This window comes from Pelmatolapia mariae, linkage group LG9 (assembly GCF_036321145.2).
Source record: "Pelmatolapia mariae isolate MD_Pm_ZW linkage group LG9, Pm_UMD_F_2, whole genome shotgun sequence".
Taxonomy (NCBI): domain Eukaryota; kingdom Metazoa; phylum Chordata; class Actinopteri; order Cichliformes; family Cichlidae; genus Pelmatolapia; species Pelmatolapia mariae.
In genome coordinates, this window is record NC_086235.1 from 29129786 (window position 1) to 29149784 (window position 19999).

Sequence of the window (19999 nt, forward strand, 5' to 3'; positions counted from 1 at the left end):
TTCAGATGTAATTCATATTTTAGAGTAGTAATAGTAAATGACTTCGTGTAATCAAGATGAGAGACCACGGCTATAAAAGCGAAGGTGGATTTGGGAAGTCTGTCGCAGCCATGTCCTGTCCGTTTGTACGCGAGCAACCCATTGCGGAAGGTGCAAGATTGATAAGAAGGGTTTTCAGAATTCAGCGTATATTGTGGGATAGACAGGATCCTTTAGCTCAGCGCGACAGTGTGCTCATAGAGAGATATCGATTTTTTTTGTTATTTACTTAACACTCTCTCTCTCTCTCTCTCTCTCTCTATATATATATATATATATATATATATATATATATACATATAGATAGATAGATAGATAGATAGATAGATAGATAGATAGATAGATATATCTCCCAACTTACTGTGCATGCTTCAGTCACCCCTTGCATGGGAACAGGTAAAAGTGATGGAGTGTTATGTAAAACTACACACAAAAAAACCCACAATGTCAATAAATGTCACGGTACAAAAAGCCGGGGTGTGACGAGGGGGTGCAGGACCACCACCTGTCTTTATTTGCTCTGCCCTTTTCTTGGTTGCTGTTATAAACAAACAAACAGATTATTTCAGGGTCTCTTTTCAAGAGACTAGGAGCAATATGAGTGATAGATATTACCATTCTGTAGAATATTCTTATATTTCACTTTTACTTGTTCCCATGTTCTAGTGGGTCCTGTTTTGGCTCTAATGTGAAAGAGGATATGATGTAATATAATATAATGTGGTATAATATAATATCACATGATATAATGTAATATCATGGATCACTTACGAGTTTAATTTGTCAGCAACTTTCTGCCAGCCCTCTCTCCTTGCTTTTGCAGCCTTTGCAGTGTTCCCCTGCGTTTTAATTAAACTCTGAAACTCCTGAAATCCCTCAATCAAGAGTTCTTGCTCTGCTGCCGTGAAATACTGAGCGCGCTCCTTCGACATCTTCGCCGACCAATCACAGGGTTGCCGATCAATGTTTCTACTATCGATGCGTAGCCCCTTTTAAGCCACCCAGTGATCTCAGATTACTTCATCCAGCTATACTAATCGTCAACAACAGGTGTGTTCGGAGAACCGGATTAGCGAGCTCAAAGTTAGCGCGATGATTTGATCTTGGATGTGTCATTTGATCTTGGATGTAGTAAGCAAGGTACGAAGAACGGACCCCCGGGCCCTGTTTCAGAAAGCTGGTTTAGAAAACTCAGAGTTAAAAATGATACTCAGGGTTGAGTAACCCCGAACTGTCCAACTCGGAATATTCGGTTTCAGAAAGGCTGATAACAATTAGTTCAATCAACGTGGAGTTGCTTTAACCCCAAGTTAAGCGCGCGCACGAGGATACATAAAGCCCTGATTAGTGGAGCACAGATTAAGCGAGTCACCATGGAGACGGAGGGAAAGAAGGCGCGGTCAATGTATTTTACAGCGCTTGAGGCCGAAATTCTGATGGCAGCATATGCCGATAACATGCAAATTTTGCAGAAAAAAAGTAACACAGCCTCAGCTGCAAAAGAAAGGGAGCATGCATGGCAAAACATAGCCGACAGAGTCAATGCGTGAGTGTTAATTTAAATATTGATCTAGGGATTTCCACCCATTTAACACGTTATTTTATTATATTTAATTTTAGTGTTTATTTCATACATTTTATTTTGTGATGTGATGTGAGCGCAGGTGCAACCCAACAGGCCCCAAACGTTCCTGGCAGCAAGTAAAAATGAAATATAAAAATATAGTCCAAACAGGTAAGGTGTAGTTGTATTATGAGCCATAGTGCTTGGTCTGTTTGTCCTATGTAGATCAATTGCAGTTAGAGGCTACATTAATTTTCTTTCTGTAAGCACTTCTTGAAATTATCTGAGCACATTACAAGTACATATTTGCTTACTCAGTATGCTCAAATGTGACCCGTTATAGCCAACAGAAAAAAAGCGGAGGCCCGAAAAACAGGTGGGGGTCCTCCACCACCACCACTCACAGAGGCTGAGCAGTTGGCCCTCAGCCAAAACAGTGGGCGCCCTGTGGCTGAAGGCATCTCTGCAGGGACATCATCTGAGTCAATAACCCCGCAAGACACAAGTGCCTACATAAGAGGTAAATTCAAAATAATACATGATGTGCATACATCCTTTCTTCACAGTCACCTTTGCAGTGCTACTCATTCATTTGATAAACTCTTTACCATAATGAATTATTTTGTAGTGAAGTTATCTTCCTACTGATTTTGCCTTCCCTCAGTCTTGGTTGTCTTTGAGAGCATAATGACAATGAAGTGTAAGGTGATTGGTATATGTTTGTTAATTGCCATTTGGTTCCTTGTAAGTTATAAGTGACCTGTATAAACCTCATATTTTATCAGTTGATGGTGATGGTGTACTGCATCTGGTGCAGCCTCCTGTTGAGCCAGACCAACATGCAGTTGTGAGTACTCTTAATACTCCACAGATCATATGAGTTTACAGTAGAACAGCAATGTTGTTAATTTCTCTACTACAGGAACTTGAAGAAACATTGACAGCTGTCACAGAGGAGGAAGCAACAGAGACACTTTATGAGGTTTACATCTTACAATCCAAAATATAACAATTGAATAAAATGTGGTACTATAATAAAACCATGGACTTTCTATGTCTCTAACAGAGTGATGATGGAAATGCAGAGGAAGAGGGTCCAGCCACTTCTCCAACAAACCTTTCCTCAGTAAGATGTTCAGCACTGATTTACAACCAACCTAAGTAGGCATGTACTATGAATGTCAATGCTATTTCCCGTGTTTCCATAGCTCCCTGTAAAGCAGCTGTACAAGAAATATTTGATCAAGAAAATAGAAAAATGCGACTTGGAAATGGAACACTTCAAGCAGCAGATCCAAAAGACCAAGATTGAGATTTTACTGCTGGAACATCAGTTAAGGGTGGGTGAAGTGGTCAGAGATGGACGAATTATTTCAGTGTTTGAACAACATACTAATATACTTATTAATACTTTGTGTACAGGAAATACAGGCGACCAATAAAGCCAGTTGAACAAAAAATCTGTTTATTCATCTTTCAACATGTTGAGGTGATGGGTCAAAGGAAATGATTGTGACATATGGTGTCTCTGACTGCTCTTCCATCTTGTATGTCCGTGGGAGGGCCAGGATGTTCATGGTTTGGATCACTGCTGATGTTTGGTTCAGAAGGACAGTGTTCTCCTCTAATTGTGGCAATGTTGTGAAGAATCACACATGCCACAATAATGTCACATGCCCTTTCTGGGGTGACCCTGAGTCTTTGAAGGCACTGGAACCGGGCCTTAAGCATTCCGATAGTCATTTCAACTCTGGCTCTTGTCCTGCAATGAGCCAGATTATATCGCTGCTGTGGGCCCGGTTCAGGGTCAGGGTAAGGGGTAAGCAAATAGGGTAAACATGGATACCCCCTATCACCAAGCAAGTAGCCAGTGAACTCTCCTAAGACAGAAGGATACACTTCAGTTCAAATGTCCCTGTAGCAATTGGTCTTTATACATTTTAAAGTATTTTCAACTCACCATGTCCAAATTTTGTGCTCAGTGTACATTCACGAAAAATTTGTGAGTCATGAACAGAGCCTGGCCACTTGGCTTCCACATTTGTGATAATGTTGGCAGCATCACATATGATCTTCACAGTGCAGAGAACACAAATTAGCATCCATTACTATAATGAAATAATTTGTTAGTTTGAAATGCTACAGGGAACTATGTACCTGTACATTAATGCTGTGGAAAGACTTCCTGTTCACATAGTCTCCTTCATTTACTGAAGGAGCAATGATTGGAATGTGAGTGCCATCTATACAGCCAATCACGCCTGGGAACCCTGAAAATTAATGTAAATTTTAAGTAGTAGTTCAAGTATCACCACATCATGAATTAGGTTTTGTTCATCCTGATACCTGCAATTTTGTGGAATCCCTCTTTGATAAATCTTGTGGGTCTATGACAGGGGAACACCACAAACGAGTACAGGAGACGTTTCAGTGCAACTGTCACATTCCTGACTGCCCGACAGACAGTAGCCTTGGAAACGTGCTCAGCGTCACCAATATTATACAGAAAGCTCCCGTTTGCAAAAAAACGAAGTGCAATACCAATAATATGTACAAAACTGAGAGAATGTCCGCGATGTGTCACATGAGCAATATAAGGCCTGACGATGTTATTCAAATAAATTATAGATTGTGCTGAAAAACGGTAACGTTCACACAGAAAATCATCAGGAAATGATAAAATGTCCAAACGCGCTCTAATCACTCTCTCCCGGCGGAGAGCTCTGCGGAGAATTTGGGCTTCAACATCTACTGGCTCTTCAAGGAAGGGGCACGCCATGTCTGACACTTCCTACAGTCAGATTTCCGACAAAGAGGCGGAGTCAGTCAGGGTTAGTTGAAGTAAACCTGCTAGGGGGCAGGTTAGCTTCACGGAGTGTGTCGTCATAGTAACTCACTCAGAATTAATCTAAACTCGTTTTGTGAAACCGAAAACCCAGAGTTTTCGTTAACTCAGGGTGTACTTACTCAGAGTTTGCACTAAACCGGCTTTCTGAAACAGGGCCCCGATCACATTGCTCTGTAAACATTTCAAGCACTTTAATAAACAAGCAAGCAATTCCACCTCTCGCATTATTGCGTAAAGTTGACAGCGCGTCAGGCAAATAGGCAGGCTCAATCCCCGGCCTATAGCGACTGTGGAAGTCGCTACACTCCTCCTCTTCTTTTCTCTTTTTTTTTAAACTTTAAAAACGGGTTGTGTGTGAGACTTTAAATCTACAAAATATAAAATATATATTTAAATTGTTATTGATCCCTTTACCCCTAGTCCTAAAGTGTATATTTATTTTTTTATTCTTAAATATTTATTGTTCGTTTACTTGCACTGCTGTAACTGGAGCCTCGTCGTCTCGTCTCTCTGGACTGTATGTAGCGGAGATGACAATAAAGTTTACTTGGACTTCAGCAGTGAGCAGGCTCATCGAGGGCTCTCGCGCTCACTTTTCGCGTATAGAATTTTGAAAAAACATTGGTGCAAATTATAAGTCTGTATCACGATGTCTGCTGTTTTCGTGTTTGTTGGTTTGTTTTTATTTTGTTTTATTTTGCGAGTTGGTTATTAGATGCTGCTCCAGCCAGCCAGAGAATCCCCCGCAGCCCCCTTCCTCTCCTCCCTTTGCCGCAAGCAGCAGGCGCACCTCGCAAACGGAGGGCGCCCTTACTCCCAGCAAATGGGCGATAGAAAACCGATCGGTACCTATGCCATTCCCAATATGCGCTGGCATGATGTCGGGGCAGCATGAGTACTTTTTTTATTTTTTTTTTTGCCGATGCCCATGATGCCGCCCCGGGCAACCGCCCGTGTTGCCCGTATCTAAAACCGCTACTGCATTTGGGAAACGTGAAGACTTTAGACGCTACCGGAAAACTTTAGATCCTCCTACTCCTCAGACAGAGAGATCCGAGGGCATGGTGAGGCTGTTTTCCAGTTAACTGATTAGTCAGTAGGTGACGGGTTCATTCCCGTTACTTCTCTAACCCAGAACATAATCAGCGCCGGGGGAAGGGAAGGTTATGGTCAAGACGAAACCCAAACAAACGCTTCAAGCAGAAGCCAGAAAGACTCCTGACCGTCTGACAACGAAAGAAAAGTGGGTGTCAGTAAGTCATGTAGCTTTATTCAGTTTTTCCAAATGTACTATAAACTATATTTATATTTGTGTGTATAACTGTAATCCTGTTGCAGATTTTTTCCATGTGCGCTCAAAGAGTAATGCTAACCCTTTCAGCTGTTTATAACTCACTGACTCATCTGGGAGCTTTGTGACTAAATCTGCATACACACCATGAAGGATATCATTTAAACAAAAACCCTGAATAACAGCTGCCGTAGTTTTTGTTTTGTAGTTTTTAGGTAAAGTGAACCTCAGTTAGATTTAATTAATCTTGCTTGGTGCATTAAACAACTCTCTGCCCCCCTTCTTTGTACCAGAAACAATGGGATCAGCAACATCTCTGCCCAAGGACAACAGTGCCTTCTCTCTGTCTTTGCTCAAACAGCTGAGCAATAACAACAAGACGGGAAACATCTTTTTCTCCCCGTTCAGCATCTCTTCAGCCCTGGCTATGGTGATGCTGGGGGCCAGAGGCAACACAGCCACACAGATGTTAGAGGTACAGTACACATGCTCACACACAAACACTAAAATTATAGTGCAGAATAGTTATTGTAGTGGTGCTCATTTAACACATTGCAGGATGCTCTGGTGTTAATCTGAGCAGCTGCTGGAAACCACTGTGACCATTATAACTGTATAAATGACCCTGACTTGTCTCCAGTGTATCAGTGTGATATTATTATAGTCTGAAACCTAATGTGAGCGACTGAGCTAGTTAGACATGGGGGCACAGTATTGGACCCTTAAAAGAGGTCAAATGAACTAAACTCAAGTCAACATGACAACCTAAATGAGCAAAGTAACTCCAGAGTAATGTGGAAAAATAAACTGAGACTGAAACTAAACCATTTTTCCTAGATTTATTGAAAGAAAGTTCAAATCTTTCAAACGGGATCAATGCCGCACAGTCTTCCTACTAGCTTTGAGAAATACACAAAATAATAACAGCTGCACTGTGTGGATACAGTCGTTGTCTATTCATCTGTAGGAAGCTCAGTTACCACAGTCATGTAGGGACCAGCCTGATAATGAAGACACAAAGTGAGCTTGAATGCAGCTTACAGTTAGTTGTTTTTCATTTTCATACACTCAGAAAGTTTTAAAAGAAAGTTACAGTTACATACTGTTACCACACAGAAGTTAGGAGAGTGAAACACACACCAAGAAAACATTGTCAATCAATAAAATTAATTTCCCTTTTATTTGTCAAGAAACTAAAGTTATTTCTGTGTCTCCTTTAGGCTGTGACACAGTAAGCTCTGTCTTTTGTTATTTGTGCCTTTTATTGGATAGTGAAGGTAGAGAGAGAGAGAGAGAGGGGAAGGGGGAAGAGAAATGACCACAGGTCAGACTCGAACCTGGCCGCTTTTCTCCGACCATGTGCTAACCTACTTATTTAAAGTTGCACCCCGTGGGACAATAACCTTCAATGTTTGAATGGAGCCAGTTTAAAGTTGCTGCCATCACCTTAGAAATACAGCAGCACTGAGAGGCATTCAGAGTTAAGATAATAAAATAATCAGCTGGATTTCAAGTGTTTATTTTATTGCTCTGTGCGATTAATCACAAGATTATTGATTTTCTGCAGCATTAAGCATGTGTACTTTAAGAAAGTGTTTACTCTAGTTTTTCATGTATTTTATAGATTTTTTTTTATCACTATTTCATAACTTTTCTGGAATAGTTGGCACTCACAGGGACTATTTTTTTGTGGATGACAAATCATATGATCCATGAAATACCGCTTTTTGGTTGGTTGAAGCCAACACACCCTTTTTTGGGACATGCAGCGTTCATGTGACCACTCATTGCTAATGTTAGGCTAGGTGAATTCAGATAACAGAGAAGGTCCCTGGGTATGTTGAAGAAGCTGGGCACTCAGGGGAAACAACCGCTAACGAATGATCTAACAACAAAAAAAGAAAATCAAAAGTTAGTTTAACACTTACCTCAAATGAAAGGCAATTAAACACAAAGTTAACCTAAATAAAAGAATTTTGCAGAGTTAACATCATCACACATGATGTTCCAGTATTTTTTTCTCTGTGTTCTTCTTTGAATCCACTAAAGTGTTTTGTCCACAGTGCTTGCAAACCGGAGATTGTTGGGGTGACGTTCACAGCAGCTTTGCCAAACTTCTCACTGAACTCAACAGGCCAGACGCTCCATTTACCTTCAGTGTTGCTAACAGACTGTACGGAGAGAAGTCCTGCCCCTTTACTCTGGTCTGTTTCTTCTTCTTATGTAGAGTGTGATTCTTCATGAGCTCATGTGTTTTGGAGTAAATGAGAGGCAGAGAGAGAAATGCTGTGAGTTCTGACTGATCAGAATCTAAAACTGTGTTAATGATTGATATGAGGTATGTGTGATTCAGCATGTGTGTTCATGTAGCTATAACAGTTTTTTCTTATCATGTCAGCCTGAAGTAAATCAGAATCAGTGATGTCAGAGACTTTGCTGGAGTGAATTTACAAATATGTCGTCTGTGGTTTCAGAAATTCTTAATACAAAGCAAGAAACATTACAGAGCAGAGCTGGAGTCTGTGGACTTCAAGGCCAGGTCTGAAGAAGTCAGGATTGATGTCAACAACTGGGTGCAGAAACACACACCAGGTGGATCACATTTACACATGTACACACAATCACTTCATCTAATGTCCAGTTCAAGTTCACATGTTTTTCATAAGCAGGACTCACTGCTCCTGCTAAGTCCCTCTAAGGTGAGGAGTGTGCACCTGTAAGGATACCATGAAAATACTGAATGACTTTTTTTTTCCTCTTCTGCTGCTCAGAAGTGATGGTAGATGTACTTAAGATAGTTTTAAAGAGTGAAGAAGCTTTACAGACCTATGACCAGGGTTTGTCAAAGGGCTCCTTCTGCCATTAATCCTGATTTAACCCACAGTGGGTCAAGCTGTTTCAGCAGTGATCTCTGTAGTCCCAAAACCACCTTCCTCAGTGTCTGCACAGTTCTCTGTTCACTTGTCTTTTCAGCCAAACCCACTCACTGCTGCTTCTCATATTTTTTTTAATCTTCTTGTTTATGTATCTTTTTATATTTATCTGTCAAACTCTTCCTGTCCCACTCTCTCAGGGCAATATGAGATCAGGTAGTTGAGTTTAATGGGTTCTGTGAAAGCTGGACTACAGCACAGCTTAAAATACCATCAGATTTTAATATTAACTCTTTCCTTCAATGAAAAGCGTTTTTGGCTCCCTGCCTGTTTGTGCTGGCATAGCATTAATGGTAGTCTCATTCACTTTCAAAGTGGCTGCCAGGCACCAGAATACTTTGTTTACATCCAGATGTGTTGACCTTGACTGAAGCTCAACTCAAGTATATGCAGAGAATTGAGGATGTGCATGAAGAAATATAGGGAGGAGCGCCATCTTGTGGAACAGCATATGAATGTAACTTTACCTGCTTACCTGATGTCCCTTGTTTACCTAATTTATCTTATCTCAGGTAGAGAAAGCACTATTTTTAAGTACTTCAATAATGAGTTGTTACATGTGTCCATTTAATAATTAGCCAGAATGGCTGTGCATCCTTACTTGTTCTAAATATTCACATGTTGTGCTGATGAATAATATCTTCAGGTTTCACTAATAGTCAAAGAATATTCTCTGATTAACAGCATTTGTCAAACTCATCATGTTTCTCTGGCCTACAAAGGCTGAAAGAGTGTGGGGTCCATCATGGTTTCGTAGATTTGTGGATGAAAACTTTGCTGCAGTCTTTGAGGCTTTACTTCTCAATGTTTACATTTGGTTTTACTTTGGTCACCAGGTAACATCACAGAGGTGGTGGATGAAGATGATTTGAATGAACTGACCAGGCTGGTGTTGCTCACTGCCACCCACTTCAAAGGCAGCTGGATTAAAGATTTCTCTGGGATTAAAACTTATGATGCTCAATTTTGGCTCAACAAGGTAAAAGTGCTCATAAAAACAGAACACTGACTATGAAAGTATAACCTTGTAAAGTCTATATACCATTGCAGTTGTGGTTGGTCAACATGGACAGTTTAAATCATGAGCAAATATACAAGTAATCCCTGTGAGCCAAAGCTCAGGTTTCAGACTGCTGTTAAGGACCGGTTTCAGTTTCTCTGCTCTGCGTGATGTCAGAAAGATCAGCCCCTCCCCTTTTGTCAAAGAGGGACAGCCAATCAAAATGGCCTCAAGAGGAGGGAGCTTTAAAGACGAGGAGCTAAAATTATTAATGTGAGACTGCATTAAGACCCAGTGTAAGATAGATAAGATTTATTTGGGAGTGTACGACATGCAAAGCTTCTTTACAAACTACTTTAATAAAAGACATGAGAATACATCTGTGACTGGAGTATTCATGATACACAGCTTCAAAGGCAAATTTTTGTCTTTTTTATTTTCAGAATCATTTAATCCACTTTTGCATCCAAGAAATATTTCAATGAATATATTAAAAGAATGTTATTTCAGGTCAAATGTAATTTCTTGTTTGTCTTCAGAATGACTCAAAGCCTGTGAAGATGATGAAACAGGAAGAAGACTTTGCGTGTACCTTCATCGAAGAGGCAAACTGCAAGGTAATCATTATATTTATCATATTTATATAAATCACTGCATAATCAGATTTGACTGAGAGACTGAGTGATTGTAATGTATGTGTGTCAGTAGATTTATGTGCAGTAATGTTTGAAACCCTCTGCTGGACAGATTCTAGAGATGCCTTACCGTGGGAAGGAAGTGAGCATGCTCATCTTTTTACCTGCAGAGATAGAGGATGATACAACAGGACTGGAGAAGGTAGAACACTTACACACTCGGGATGTTCCTGGTGACTCATTTCTTAGTCAACTAAACAAAGAAAACAAATCAGACTGACTGAATAGTATAAAACTGAGAAACACCCAGATATTAAGTCAAATTTGAAAACTGCTTGACGTCAAAAACTGTGTAAACAAAGTGATTTGAAACTTTTAATGACATTCTTGAATGAATCATGCTGCTTAACTGTGAAGGATCTCGCATCGCACATTTACACACGTTAAACTCCAAACAGACGACAAAGAAGAAAAACACTTCAAATATATTAACTTTGATATGAAAGCATGTTTCTACAAAAGATGCTCATTCATTATTGAAATATGAAAAAGTAACAACTGAAAAATAAATAAACTGCAGCTGAAAAGTGTGGCACATTGTGCCGTGCATTCATAATGCATGGCACATTGAAACCTCCCTCTCTCCTGCAGCTTATCTGAGGAAATATCATGTGTTCCCAGTCCGGCCAGTAGATTTATTCTCTCCAGCAGGTCACAGTGTATGCCTGGTGGGAACACCTTACCCTGGAGGTCCCCCCAGGGTAAGGTGTTATGTGTAAATGTTATGCAGATGGCTTCATAACATTTAGAACACAACAATTTACCAGTACTGATAAAATGTTGTGTATCAAATAAAATGTAAAACAGTTCAATTAAACAACTATTACATCTGATTATGACTAGTGACAATGGCAACGATTACTTGAAAAGTTCACCACAATGACTGATACTGTTTCCATCCCAGCTGGAGAAGGAGCTGACCTCCGAGAAATTTGTGGCTTGGACTCATCCAGGCCAGATGCAAACATGTTATATTGATGTGAGGCTGCCTCAATTTACACTGGAGGAGACGTATGACCTGAACACAGTCCTGAGCAGCATGGGCATGGTGGACGCTTTTCATCACACAAAGTGTGACTTCTCTGGTGAGACATACGTTTGCAGTTTATTGGTGTTTATGAACAGAGTGTAGAGCAACAATGCTCCAGCAGTGACAGAGTTCTGCAAAAGACCATGGAGCTGCTTATTTCAGCAGATTGTTTGTCTTGTTTGATGATGATACTACTGTGAGATTTTAAAAGCAGGATCTAAGCTTTGATGCTGGGTTTTGAATGGACTGGTGGACTTTTACATCACAGTCCTGATACTTTTATTGTAGATACATTATCTGAATTTCAGGAGTGGGACCACACCTCTGAACTTGGCCTTTGCGGTTTATCTATATATGACAGCCTCAGCTCTACAAGCTGTTCATTCCCTGCCCTTTTTCAATTCTTTCACTTCTCATTAGCACATGGGGATCTGCCTGGCCCAGGAGCCGCCGCCAGTCCCCTCTGAGGCCTCCTCCAAACTGCTATTAAGATTTTTAAGTCATTTGCCTTTATTTACTAAAAACGCTGTCAAAAATAAAATGAGGATGGGCCCAGCTAGTAAAATATTATAATACTGACAGACAGTCAGGGAGGTGTTCTGGCTTCCTCCTGCCTAAACTAGACATACTCTCTGACACTAATCACTAATGACAGGCAGTTGAAGTGACCTTATTAAGGTTTATTTTTGAGATATCACACTTTGACAGAATAGTTGAGAGGAAGTAAGGGAGAGGATAAGGCCTGCAGGAAATGGTCTGGAAACACTCAAACCCAGGCTCCTGCAGGTCTTTTGGTATTTTGGTTGTCAGCTCAGCCAGGTGATCTTTACCACCACCTAGCCTTATCAGAATTTAATTTGAAAAAAATCCTCTCGGATAAAAACAAAAAGAAAAAAAATGAAAATGCAGCATTATGTTCATTTAAAATGTTCTCCTTTCACTTCTCTGTCACAGGCATGTCTGGGCGCAAAGATCTGGTACTTTCAAAGTCATCCACAAGGCTTTTGTGAAGGTGCACGAGAAGGGAACTGAGGCTACTTTTGTGGATATGTGTCGGAGAGAGAAGTCGATGCTCATGATAAGGCAGGGCAATTGTGATTTAAAATCCTTCATCGCAGACCACCCCTTCCTCTTCTTCATCAGACATAACCCCACCATGAACATCCTGTTAGCTGGTCGGTTCTGCTGCCCTGTGTGAGCTCTGTGTCCTTTACAGCAGCTCAGTACCAGAAGTCTTTAGTGTTTAGTTGAGGAACCTTTCAAAATCACTGCACAACAGCGCTGTATTCATATTAATATACAGCTCTATACGATGTTTTTTCTGTGTTTTGTATCTCATATTTTGTATTTTTCTATTTTCAAAACTTTCTTATCTTTAAATGTTATCTGTTCAGATGTTTATATCATACTCTTCAAATGTGTTTAGTGGCTGAAATGAGACAAACTGCATGATGTATAATTTTTGTTTGAATCTTAATTTCTCATTGACCTCACACTGGCCAGTTAGGGACAACCAACAAACCACATGTGGCCCAGTTGCTAAAAACATCTTAAAAAAAAAAGAAAAATAAAGTAAAACATATCATGTTCATTGTTTCTGCTCTTACTGTCTTTCTTTAATGACAGTGAAACAAAATCAATATATTTATTTAAACATAAAAGGGACGCAGATTGATATATATGCTTTGGTTAAACATGGGCTAAGTTTTTCCAAGTGTTGATGGAGGGGAGCCTATTGTTTTATTCCACTCATCTCGTGTCAGCCAATTGGTGAAGCTCTAGTCAGCTCTTGTCCCTTCTTAGCGCCAGCTCTCATGTTTTCAGTCTCTTGCTTTCTACAGCCGAGCAGAGCAGGCGGGCTTAAACTTTTTTAATTGGTAAGCTGGAGAAATGAACCTCTAGAGAGTGAGATACCATTTAAACTGATATTGTTCACAAAGTCCGTTTTTGCTTTTGTTGTCATAAAGGACAGAGTGAAAACGAAGGGTTTACTGAGAAATGCCAGAATCTCAGGTTAAAGCTCACAAAACTATTTCGACAACCACCAAACAGCTAAAACAGTAAATGAGAGCAGGTAAACGGATTCCGCACAAAGACAACGCAGACCCGACGCATCAGAATCAGTGAGGTGTGGCTTTCTCACCCGATGGCACATATGTGGACACGCCGTCAGTGCTGAAAGCCGACAGCTCACTGATTGTGATGGGTCGGGTCCGCGCTTTGTGTTACGTCTTTTTTTTGCACTAGATTCTGATGCTGCAGGTTTTGTCTCTCTCCAACCAAAATTGACTGAACCAGCAGCAAAAGAAGATCAAAACTAAGCTTCACATTTGATAAACATCGTCATTAATTCCCCCTTATTTTTGCTATTTTGCTTTCACCATGATAAAAATCACACTTCCTGCACAGCTCTCTCTCTCGCTCAGTGTACTGCAAGAACAGTTTCCCAGCTTAAATCTATTTTCTGCATTATTTGTTCGCTTATTACGCACAAGTCATGTAGAGTGCTGTCAGCCACTGGTTTTGTTTTCCCCAAAAATGACCTCCAACAAGAAAGCCTAATTTCTGCTGTTTAATAGCGAAGAAACTCCTTTTTAAAATGATGCCAAATTGCAAAATGCTTAGCTGTGTCTTTAATAAAAACCTCTGTAACTTTGCTCTGCTTCACTTCAGCAGCATCAGGTAATGTTCATATGTTGATTCATGGTTTTCTTCAGTTTTTGTTCTATTGCAGAATATTTTTAAGGCAGTTATCTGCTATAAAAAGCCAGGCCTGGAAAATCTCCTTCATGTTTTTCTGTGTTTTATCCTCAGTTACTTTGACACAAAGACATCTGCCGTGATGCTCACACCTCTGATGAAGTCTCACAAGTGTCAGTACTGATAAATGATCAGAATTATAATATTTCTGACTGTCTGAGGCAAAATTGAATCAAATTGGGACCTTGTGAATGAATCGTAATCAAATGGATTATAGAAATCAGTGACGATACCCAGCCCTAGTGAGGAGCCTAGGCCAGACAGAAGTGGATGTAGCTGTGGGAAATCAGAAAATATGAAAAGAACGATTGATAACGTTAAGTAAAGGCCTGATCCATCTAAAATTCATAGCCAGTGCTTTGACATGGAGCCATCAACCTCTGAATGGTGAAAAAGCACAGTATATCCAGAAAACACATGCTGCGATAAATGCACTGCCCAAATGTCCCCTCTCCTCAATGCCTTTCAGCGGCAGGCAGCAGCAAACAGGTTGATGATGATTAAGTTTAACATTGTCTCTAATACTGCCAAAGCACTTTAAGCACAAGCACTTATTCAGTAACTTCTTTCTTGTAGAACTGGGCTCCAAATAAAGAACTTTGTGTTGACAAGATTGTTATTTAATCATTTACAAATCAATATTGTCTGTATGGACAGCAATTAGGTGCTAGTGCACCTAAAAATAAAAGTTAGGCACACCAGTGCAATCGTGGCAAAAAGTTAGTCAGACGTGTGTACACGTTAGTTTTTGACTGCTAGTGAAAATTGTTTTCTTTACAAATAACTCTCTCACTGAACTAACAAAGTCAGTCTCTCAACTTGTTAGTGCTCTGCTCATATTGCCTTCATATTAAATAATTTTTTGCTTTTTAAAGAACTTATTTTAACATTGCACTCAACAAAAAACAAATTCTTCCCAACAAAAAAAGTTTAGTAAGTATGTATACGGGCGCAAGTAGGGGTGATGAGGGCCACGAGTTTGAAACAGCTGATGTAGAATGTATTTTTAGCCTATTCATCATGTTATCTTGCTCAGTATTAACCACATATTACAACAGATATACACAGACATACTCACACATGATGACTTGTGCAATTGCGTTTTGAAAGATTTTAAGCAGTAGCTTCCCATTTCCTGGAATCAGATCAACACCTGACTGTGAACCATATGTGGAAACCCAAACTGCTTGTTGTAATTATTTAAAAAATCATGTTTCTTTTAGTAACCAGTGTAATGTGTTTGTAGAAACACATGTTGGTTTAACCATTTTTCTACTTTAAAGAGAAGTGGAACAGGTGAGGAGAACGTGTGGCAATGGCTCGGTGGAGAGATTTAACTTAAGACCCAAGGCAGCATCAATGAAGTTGAGAATATTCAAAGTACAGTACTGTAATTTCTCTGAAACCGTACATTTCATTGGGCTGTGAGCCAGAGGGTGAAGAGTTAGGGTTACCCAGAGTAGGAATCTATTGAAATATTTGCGTCACCTCTTACAGTTTCTCTGTCATAACAGTAAAAATATGTACAATATCATAAAATGTAGTCAAAAATAGTCAAAATCAGTAATGCAATAGTGAAATTTTATTTAGTTGGAGATAAGGTCAGAATCTCTTCAAGGCAGTCCAAAAGTCTTTTTTCCATGGCCGCTCTGAACTTCTCCCACACCCGAGTTTTTGCTTCAGCCACTGTCCGAGACGCGTTCTGCTTGGCCTGTTGGCACATATCAGCTGCCTCCGTGGTCCCACAGGCTAACCAAGCCCAATAGGACTCTCTTCTTCAGCCTGGTGGCTCCCTTCACCTCTGGTCTCCACCATTTGGTTCGGGGGTTACCACCACGACTGTCACGGTTCTGGGTCAGTTTGACCCAGTATTTTGAGTTGTTATATTTTGGTTTTTATTTGCATTATGGATTGTTTTCTTATTCTCTTGTAGTGCTTGTGTTGGTGATGATGATGATGATTATTATTAGAGTTTCATGTTTCTGTTTATCCATGTTTAAGGAATTGTGGTCTCATGTATTGTTTGAGTTCCATGTGTTATATTCTGCCTCTCAGTCTGCGTCCTTGTTTAGTGGTTTATTGTTTCCTGTTTTATTTTGAAGGAGTGTGCCTTATGTTAGTGTGTCCAGCTTCGCTCCCCTGTCTTGTTAGCCCCAATCTCTACCAGCTGTGTCTCCCTTCTGTTTTCCATTCCCTGATTACTTCCCTGTGTATATTAGCCCTGTGTTTGCCCTTGCTCAGTGTCGCGTCGTATCATCAGATCATGCCTGTGTGTTTCTGGTTCTCCGTGTTCATTATTCTGTTCATGTTTTGTTTGGTCACCAGCAATAAAGCTGAGGTTTTTGAGTTTCAAGTTAGTGTCTGAGTTCTGCATTTGGATCCACCTCTCCATCCGCCTGCACACAGAGCCCTGACATTGACAGGCACCAACCACCTTGCGGCCGCAGCTCAGTGCAGCAGCTTTGGCAATGGAGGTGTTGAACACTGTCCATTCGGACTCAATGTCCGCAGTCTCTCTCGGAATGCTGTTGAAGCTCTGACGGAGGTGTGCATTGGAGATCTCGCGAACTGAGGCCTCTGCTAAGCGTTCCCAGTGCACCCTCACTATTCGTTTAGGCGCACCGGGTCTGTCCAGCGTCCTCCCCGGCCACCTGATCCAACTCACTACCAGGTGATGATCAGTTGACAGCATAGCCCCTCTCTTTACCCGAGTGTCTAAAACAGGGGTGTCAAACTCCAGGCCTCAAGGGCCGGTGTCCTGCAGGTTTTAGATCTCACCCTGGGTCTACACATCTGAATCAAATGATTAGTTCATTACCAGGCCTCTGAAGAACTTCAAGACATGTTGAGGAGGTCATTTAGCCATTTAAATCAGCTGTGTTGGATCAAGGACACATCTAAAACTTGCAGGACACCGGCCCTCGAGGCCTGGAGTTCGACACCTATGGTCTAGAACATATGGCCACAAGTCTGGTGATACGATTACAAAACCAATCAGCGACCTGCGGCCTAGAGCATCCTGGTGCCACATGCATTTATGAATACTCTTGTGTTTGAACACGGTGTTTGTTATGGCCAAACTGTGGTTTGCACAGAAGTCCAATAACAAAAAACCACTCAGGTTCAGATCAGGGAGGCCGTTCCTCGCAATCACGCCCCTCCAGGTCGCACTGTCGTTGCCCACATGAGCACTGAAGTCGGGCGGTGGAAGGAATACTTATGTGGAGGAAGCAGAGTCTGGGGACGAGGGGGATGACCCACCAATCTACGGGGGTGAGATCACTGAGGCAGTTAAACAACTACTTGGTGGCAGAGCCCCTGGGTTGGATGAAGTCCGCCCTGAGTTCCTGAAGGCTCTGGATGTTGTAGGGCTGTCCTGGTCGACACGCCTCTGCAATGTTGAGTGAAGATCAGGGGCGGTACCGCCAGTCCTGCACAAAGGAGGTGATGTTTTTGTCCTGTCATCCTTATACATGCACCGCTGTTGACGAAAAAGGAGATAACATTGGGGGAGAAAACAAGCACATTTGTCTAACTCACCCGAGTATGGCTTCGGAGTGGGCAGGGGGATAGACAAACGCAGCCAGTCTAGCTGCCAGAGCCAGGTCTTCCGGTGGTGGTATATTCTGTGCAGGTGGAGAGCTGTAACTATCTGGTGGGGTTTGCTGTGCCCTCCTAGGCTTCGAGAGCTCGCCAGGTGGAGTCTGAGTCTGCCGAGTCCATGGTTTGGCTGGAATGTTCTGTCAGGGTTGATGTTACAGACTCAGGCGCAGACTTAAGGAAAATCAAGGACCAAATCAAACCAGAGCCCCTCTGTGCTATCTTTGATGTGGTCTAGAACCTGAATCTGCCCAACTCTAGACTCAGGGCGTTAAACTTTTTATTACTGCTGGCCAGGCGAGCTATTTTGCGTTAGTGGAAAGACTCTTTCGATTCAATTCAATTCAATTTTATTTATATAGCGCCAAATCACAACAAAAGTCGCCTCAAGGCGTTTCATAGGATTAGGCTTCATTTCAAAACTCTGAAATGCATGTGTTGTAGATTGGCTATAATCTAATCTTTTATAAACAACCATCTCCCTCTGGATGCAGTTAATAAAGTGTGACAATAGTTTAATATTACTAGTTTCTGTTTTTCCTTTTTCTGCGTAATGGGTAAAAGATATAATGTCCTGTATGGATTTAGAAAAAAATTAGATATACAGTTTGTGGGTCAAAAAACAAATTTTATAAACAGTGGCCCCCTTTCCTGGACTTCTTTTAAAGGCCCACAACTATTGTTTCTGAGTAGCCCAAGGATTCACAGTGAAACCCCCCCCCCCCCTCCCCCTCCCCCTAACGTCTGAGCAAGTACCGAGCACTCTGCCACGGGAATGTGAAATTCCCAGATCCCCCCACTGACATTACCGCTGCAGCAGTGGGCAAACCTCCACCGGCCCCACTCCTGCTAAAGAGGTGAAAATAAATTTAAGAGCAACAGGACTTAGTGCCACAGAGTCTTTGATTGTATTTATTTTCTGCTGTGTTTTACTTGCATCTATTTGAAAGAGTGAGTGTAAACACACAAAAAATTATTTGATTTTATATACTGGAATATGCAGAAAATAGGTTTAAATATTAAACAAATTTCTTCAAGTCAAATAACCTTTGAAAATAAGTAATCAGTAAAGTAACAGGATTACTTTTCTGGAGAAGTAATCAGTAATAAGTTACTAATTACTTTTTTCAAGTAACTTGACCAACACTGTTATTGAGCCGGCGGGGCAGACACAGGGACCTTGACAACAGATGGCTTTACAGCTTTAAAAATTGTCATTTGTAAAAACACAAAGATGAGATATGGCACACTGACCATGTAAAGCATTTATTTATTTAATATATTTTGTCTGTGTGCCTGTGAAGAAACATGCAAAGTCTGCAGGTCCGTTTTTAGTGAGTACAAAATGTGTCAGCAACTGGCAGTTGCCCTTAATTAGTTGCCCTTAGTTTTAGTCTGTGAGTGTATGCCTGTGCGAGTGTGTGTCCTTGCCGCTGCCTCTGTTATTTTCCCACAGGAGGAGTGTGGAAACAAGAGGGCAGTGAGCACGAGGATACGGACACAAGGAAGCAAAGAACACGGAGCACAAAACTACGGGGGAAGAATACACGGAACGGGAGTCAGGGGAGCGCACGGGTCCTCCTACTCCCCCACATCCCCACGGTCTGCCAGACCATGACAACTTCCAGATTTATAAAGTGCCTACGACATTCTCACAGATATAATTTACACCTGCAGGGTTTATTTCTGGGATTTCGCACAACCCAGGATTTAAATCATGAATAGATAATGGGTTTGGATTTACAACATGCTCTATTTGTATTTGGAAGCTCTATTTGGGAAGCAGCCCCCCCCCCCCCCTACGGGTTGCGTCTGAGACTTTAAATCATGAAACTGTAAATTATAAATTTTAAATTGTTATTGATCCCTTTACCCCTAGTCCTAAAGTGTATATTTATTTTATTACTCCTCTTAAATGTATTGTTTGTTTACTTCCACTGCTGTAACTGGAGCCTAGTCGTCTCATCTCTCTGTATACTGGACTGTATGTAGCAAAGATGACAATAAAGTTTACTTTGACTTCAGCAGCAAGCAGGCGCACCGAGGGCTCTCACGCTCACTTTATAGAATTTCAAAAAAACAACGGTGCTAATTATAAGTCTGTATCATAATGTCTGGTGTTTTCGTGTTTGTTTTTATTTTGTTTTATTTTGCGACTTGGTTATTAGATGCTGCTCCAGCCAGCCAGAGAATTCCCCGCCGCCCCGCTCTCTCCTCCCTGTGCCGCAAGCAGCAGGCG

The 19999-nt window shown here is 41.1% G+C and overlaps 1 protein-coding gene, 1 long non-coding RNA gene and 1 pseudogene across 2 annotated transcripts; 2 read left to right on the forward strand and 1 right to left on the reverse strand.

Moving 5' to 3' along the window:
* The first annotated feature begins 2080 nt into the window (after positions 1-2080).
* LOC134634385 (uncharacterized) lies at positions 2081-2841 on the forward strand. The gene is made up of 5 exons (XR_010094832.1): positions 2081-2123; positions 2389-2450; positions 2526-2585; positions 2670-2729; positions 2812-2841. It is a non-coding gene; the product is annotated as an uncharacterized LOC134634385 (long non-coding RNA).
* A 259-nt stretch (positions 2842-3100) lies between these two features.
* LOC134634384 (putative nuclease HARBI1) lies at positions 3101-4396 on the reverse strand. The gene is made up of 4 exons (XM_063483565.1): positions 3950-4396; positions 3761-3873; positions 3564-3675; positions 3101-3483 (listed from the first exon to the last, which is right to left on the reverse strand). Exons 1-4 carry the CDS (start codon positions 4380-4382, stop codon positions 3101-3103), a joined length of 1041 nt encoding a protein of 346 aa, XP_063339635.1. The 5' UTR covers positions 4383-4396.
* A 1193-nt stretch (positions 4397-5589) lies between these two features.
* On the forward strand, positions 5590-12793 carry LOC134634383 (leukocyte elastase inhibitor-like; annotated as a pseudogene).
* The last annotated feature ends 7206 nt before the right edge of the window (positions 12794-19999 follow it).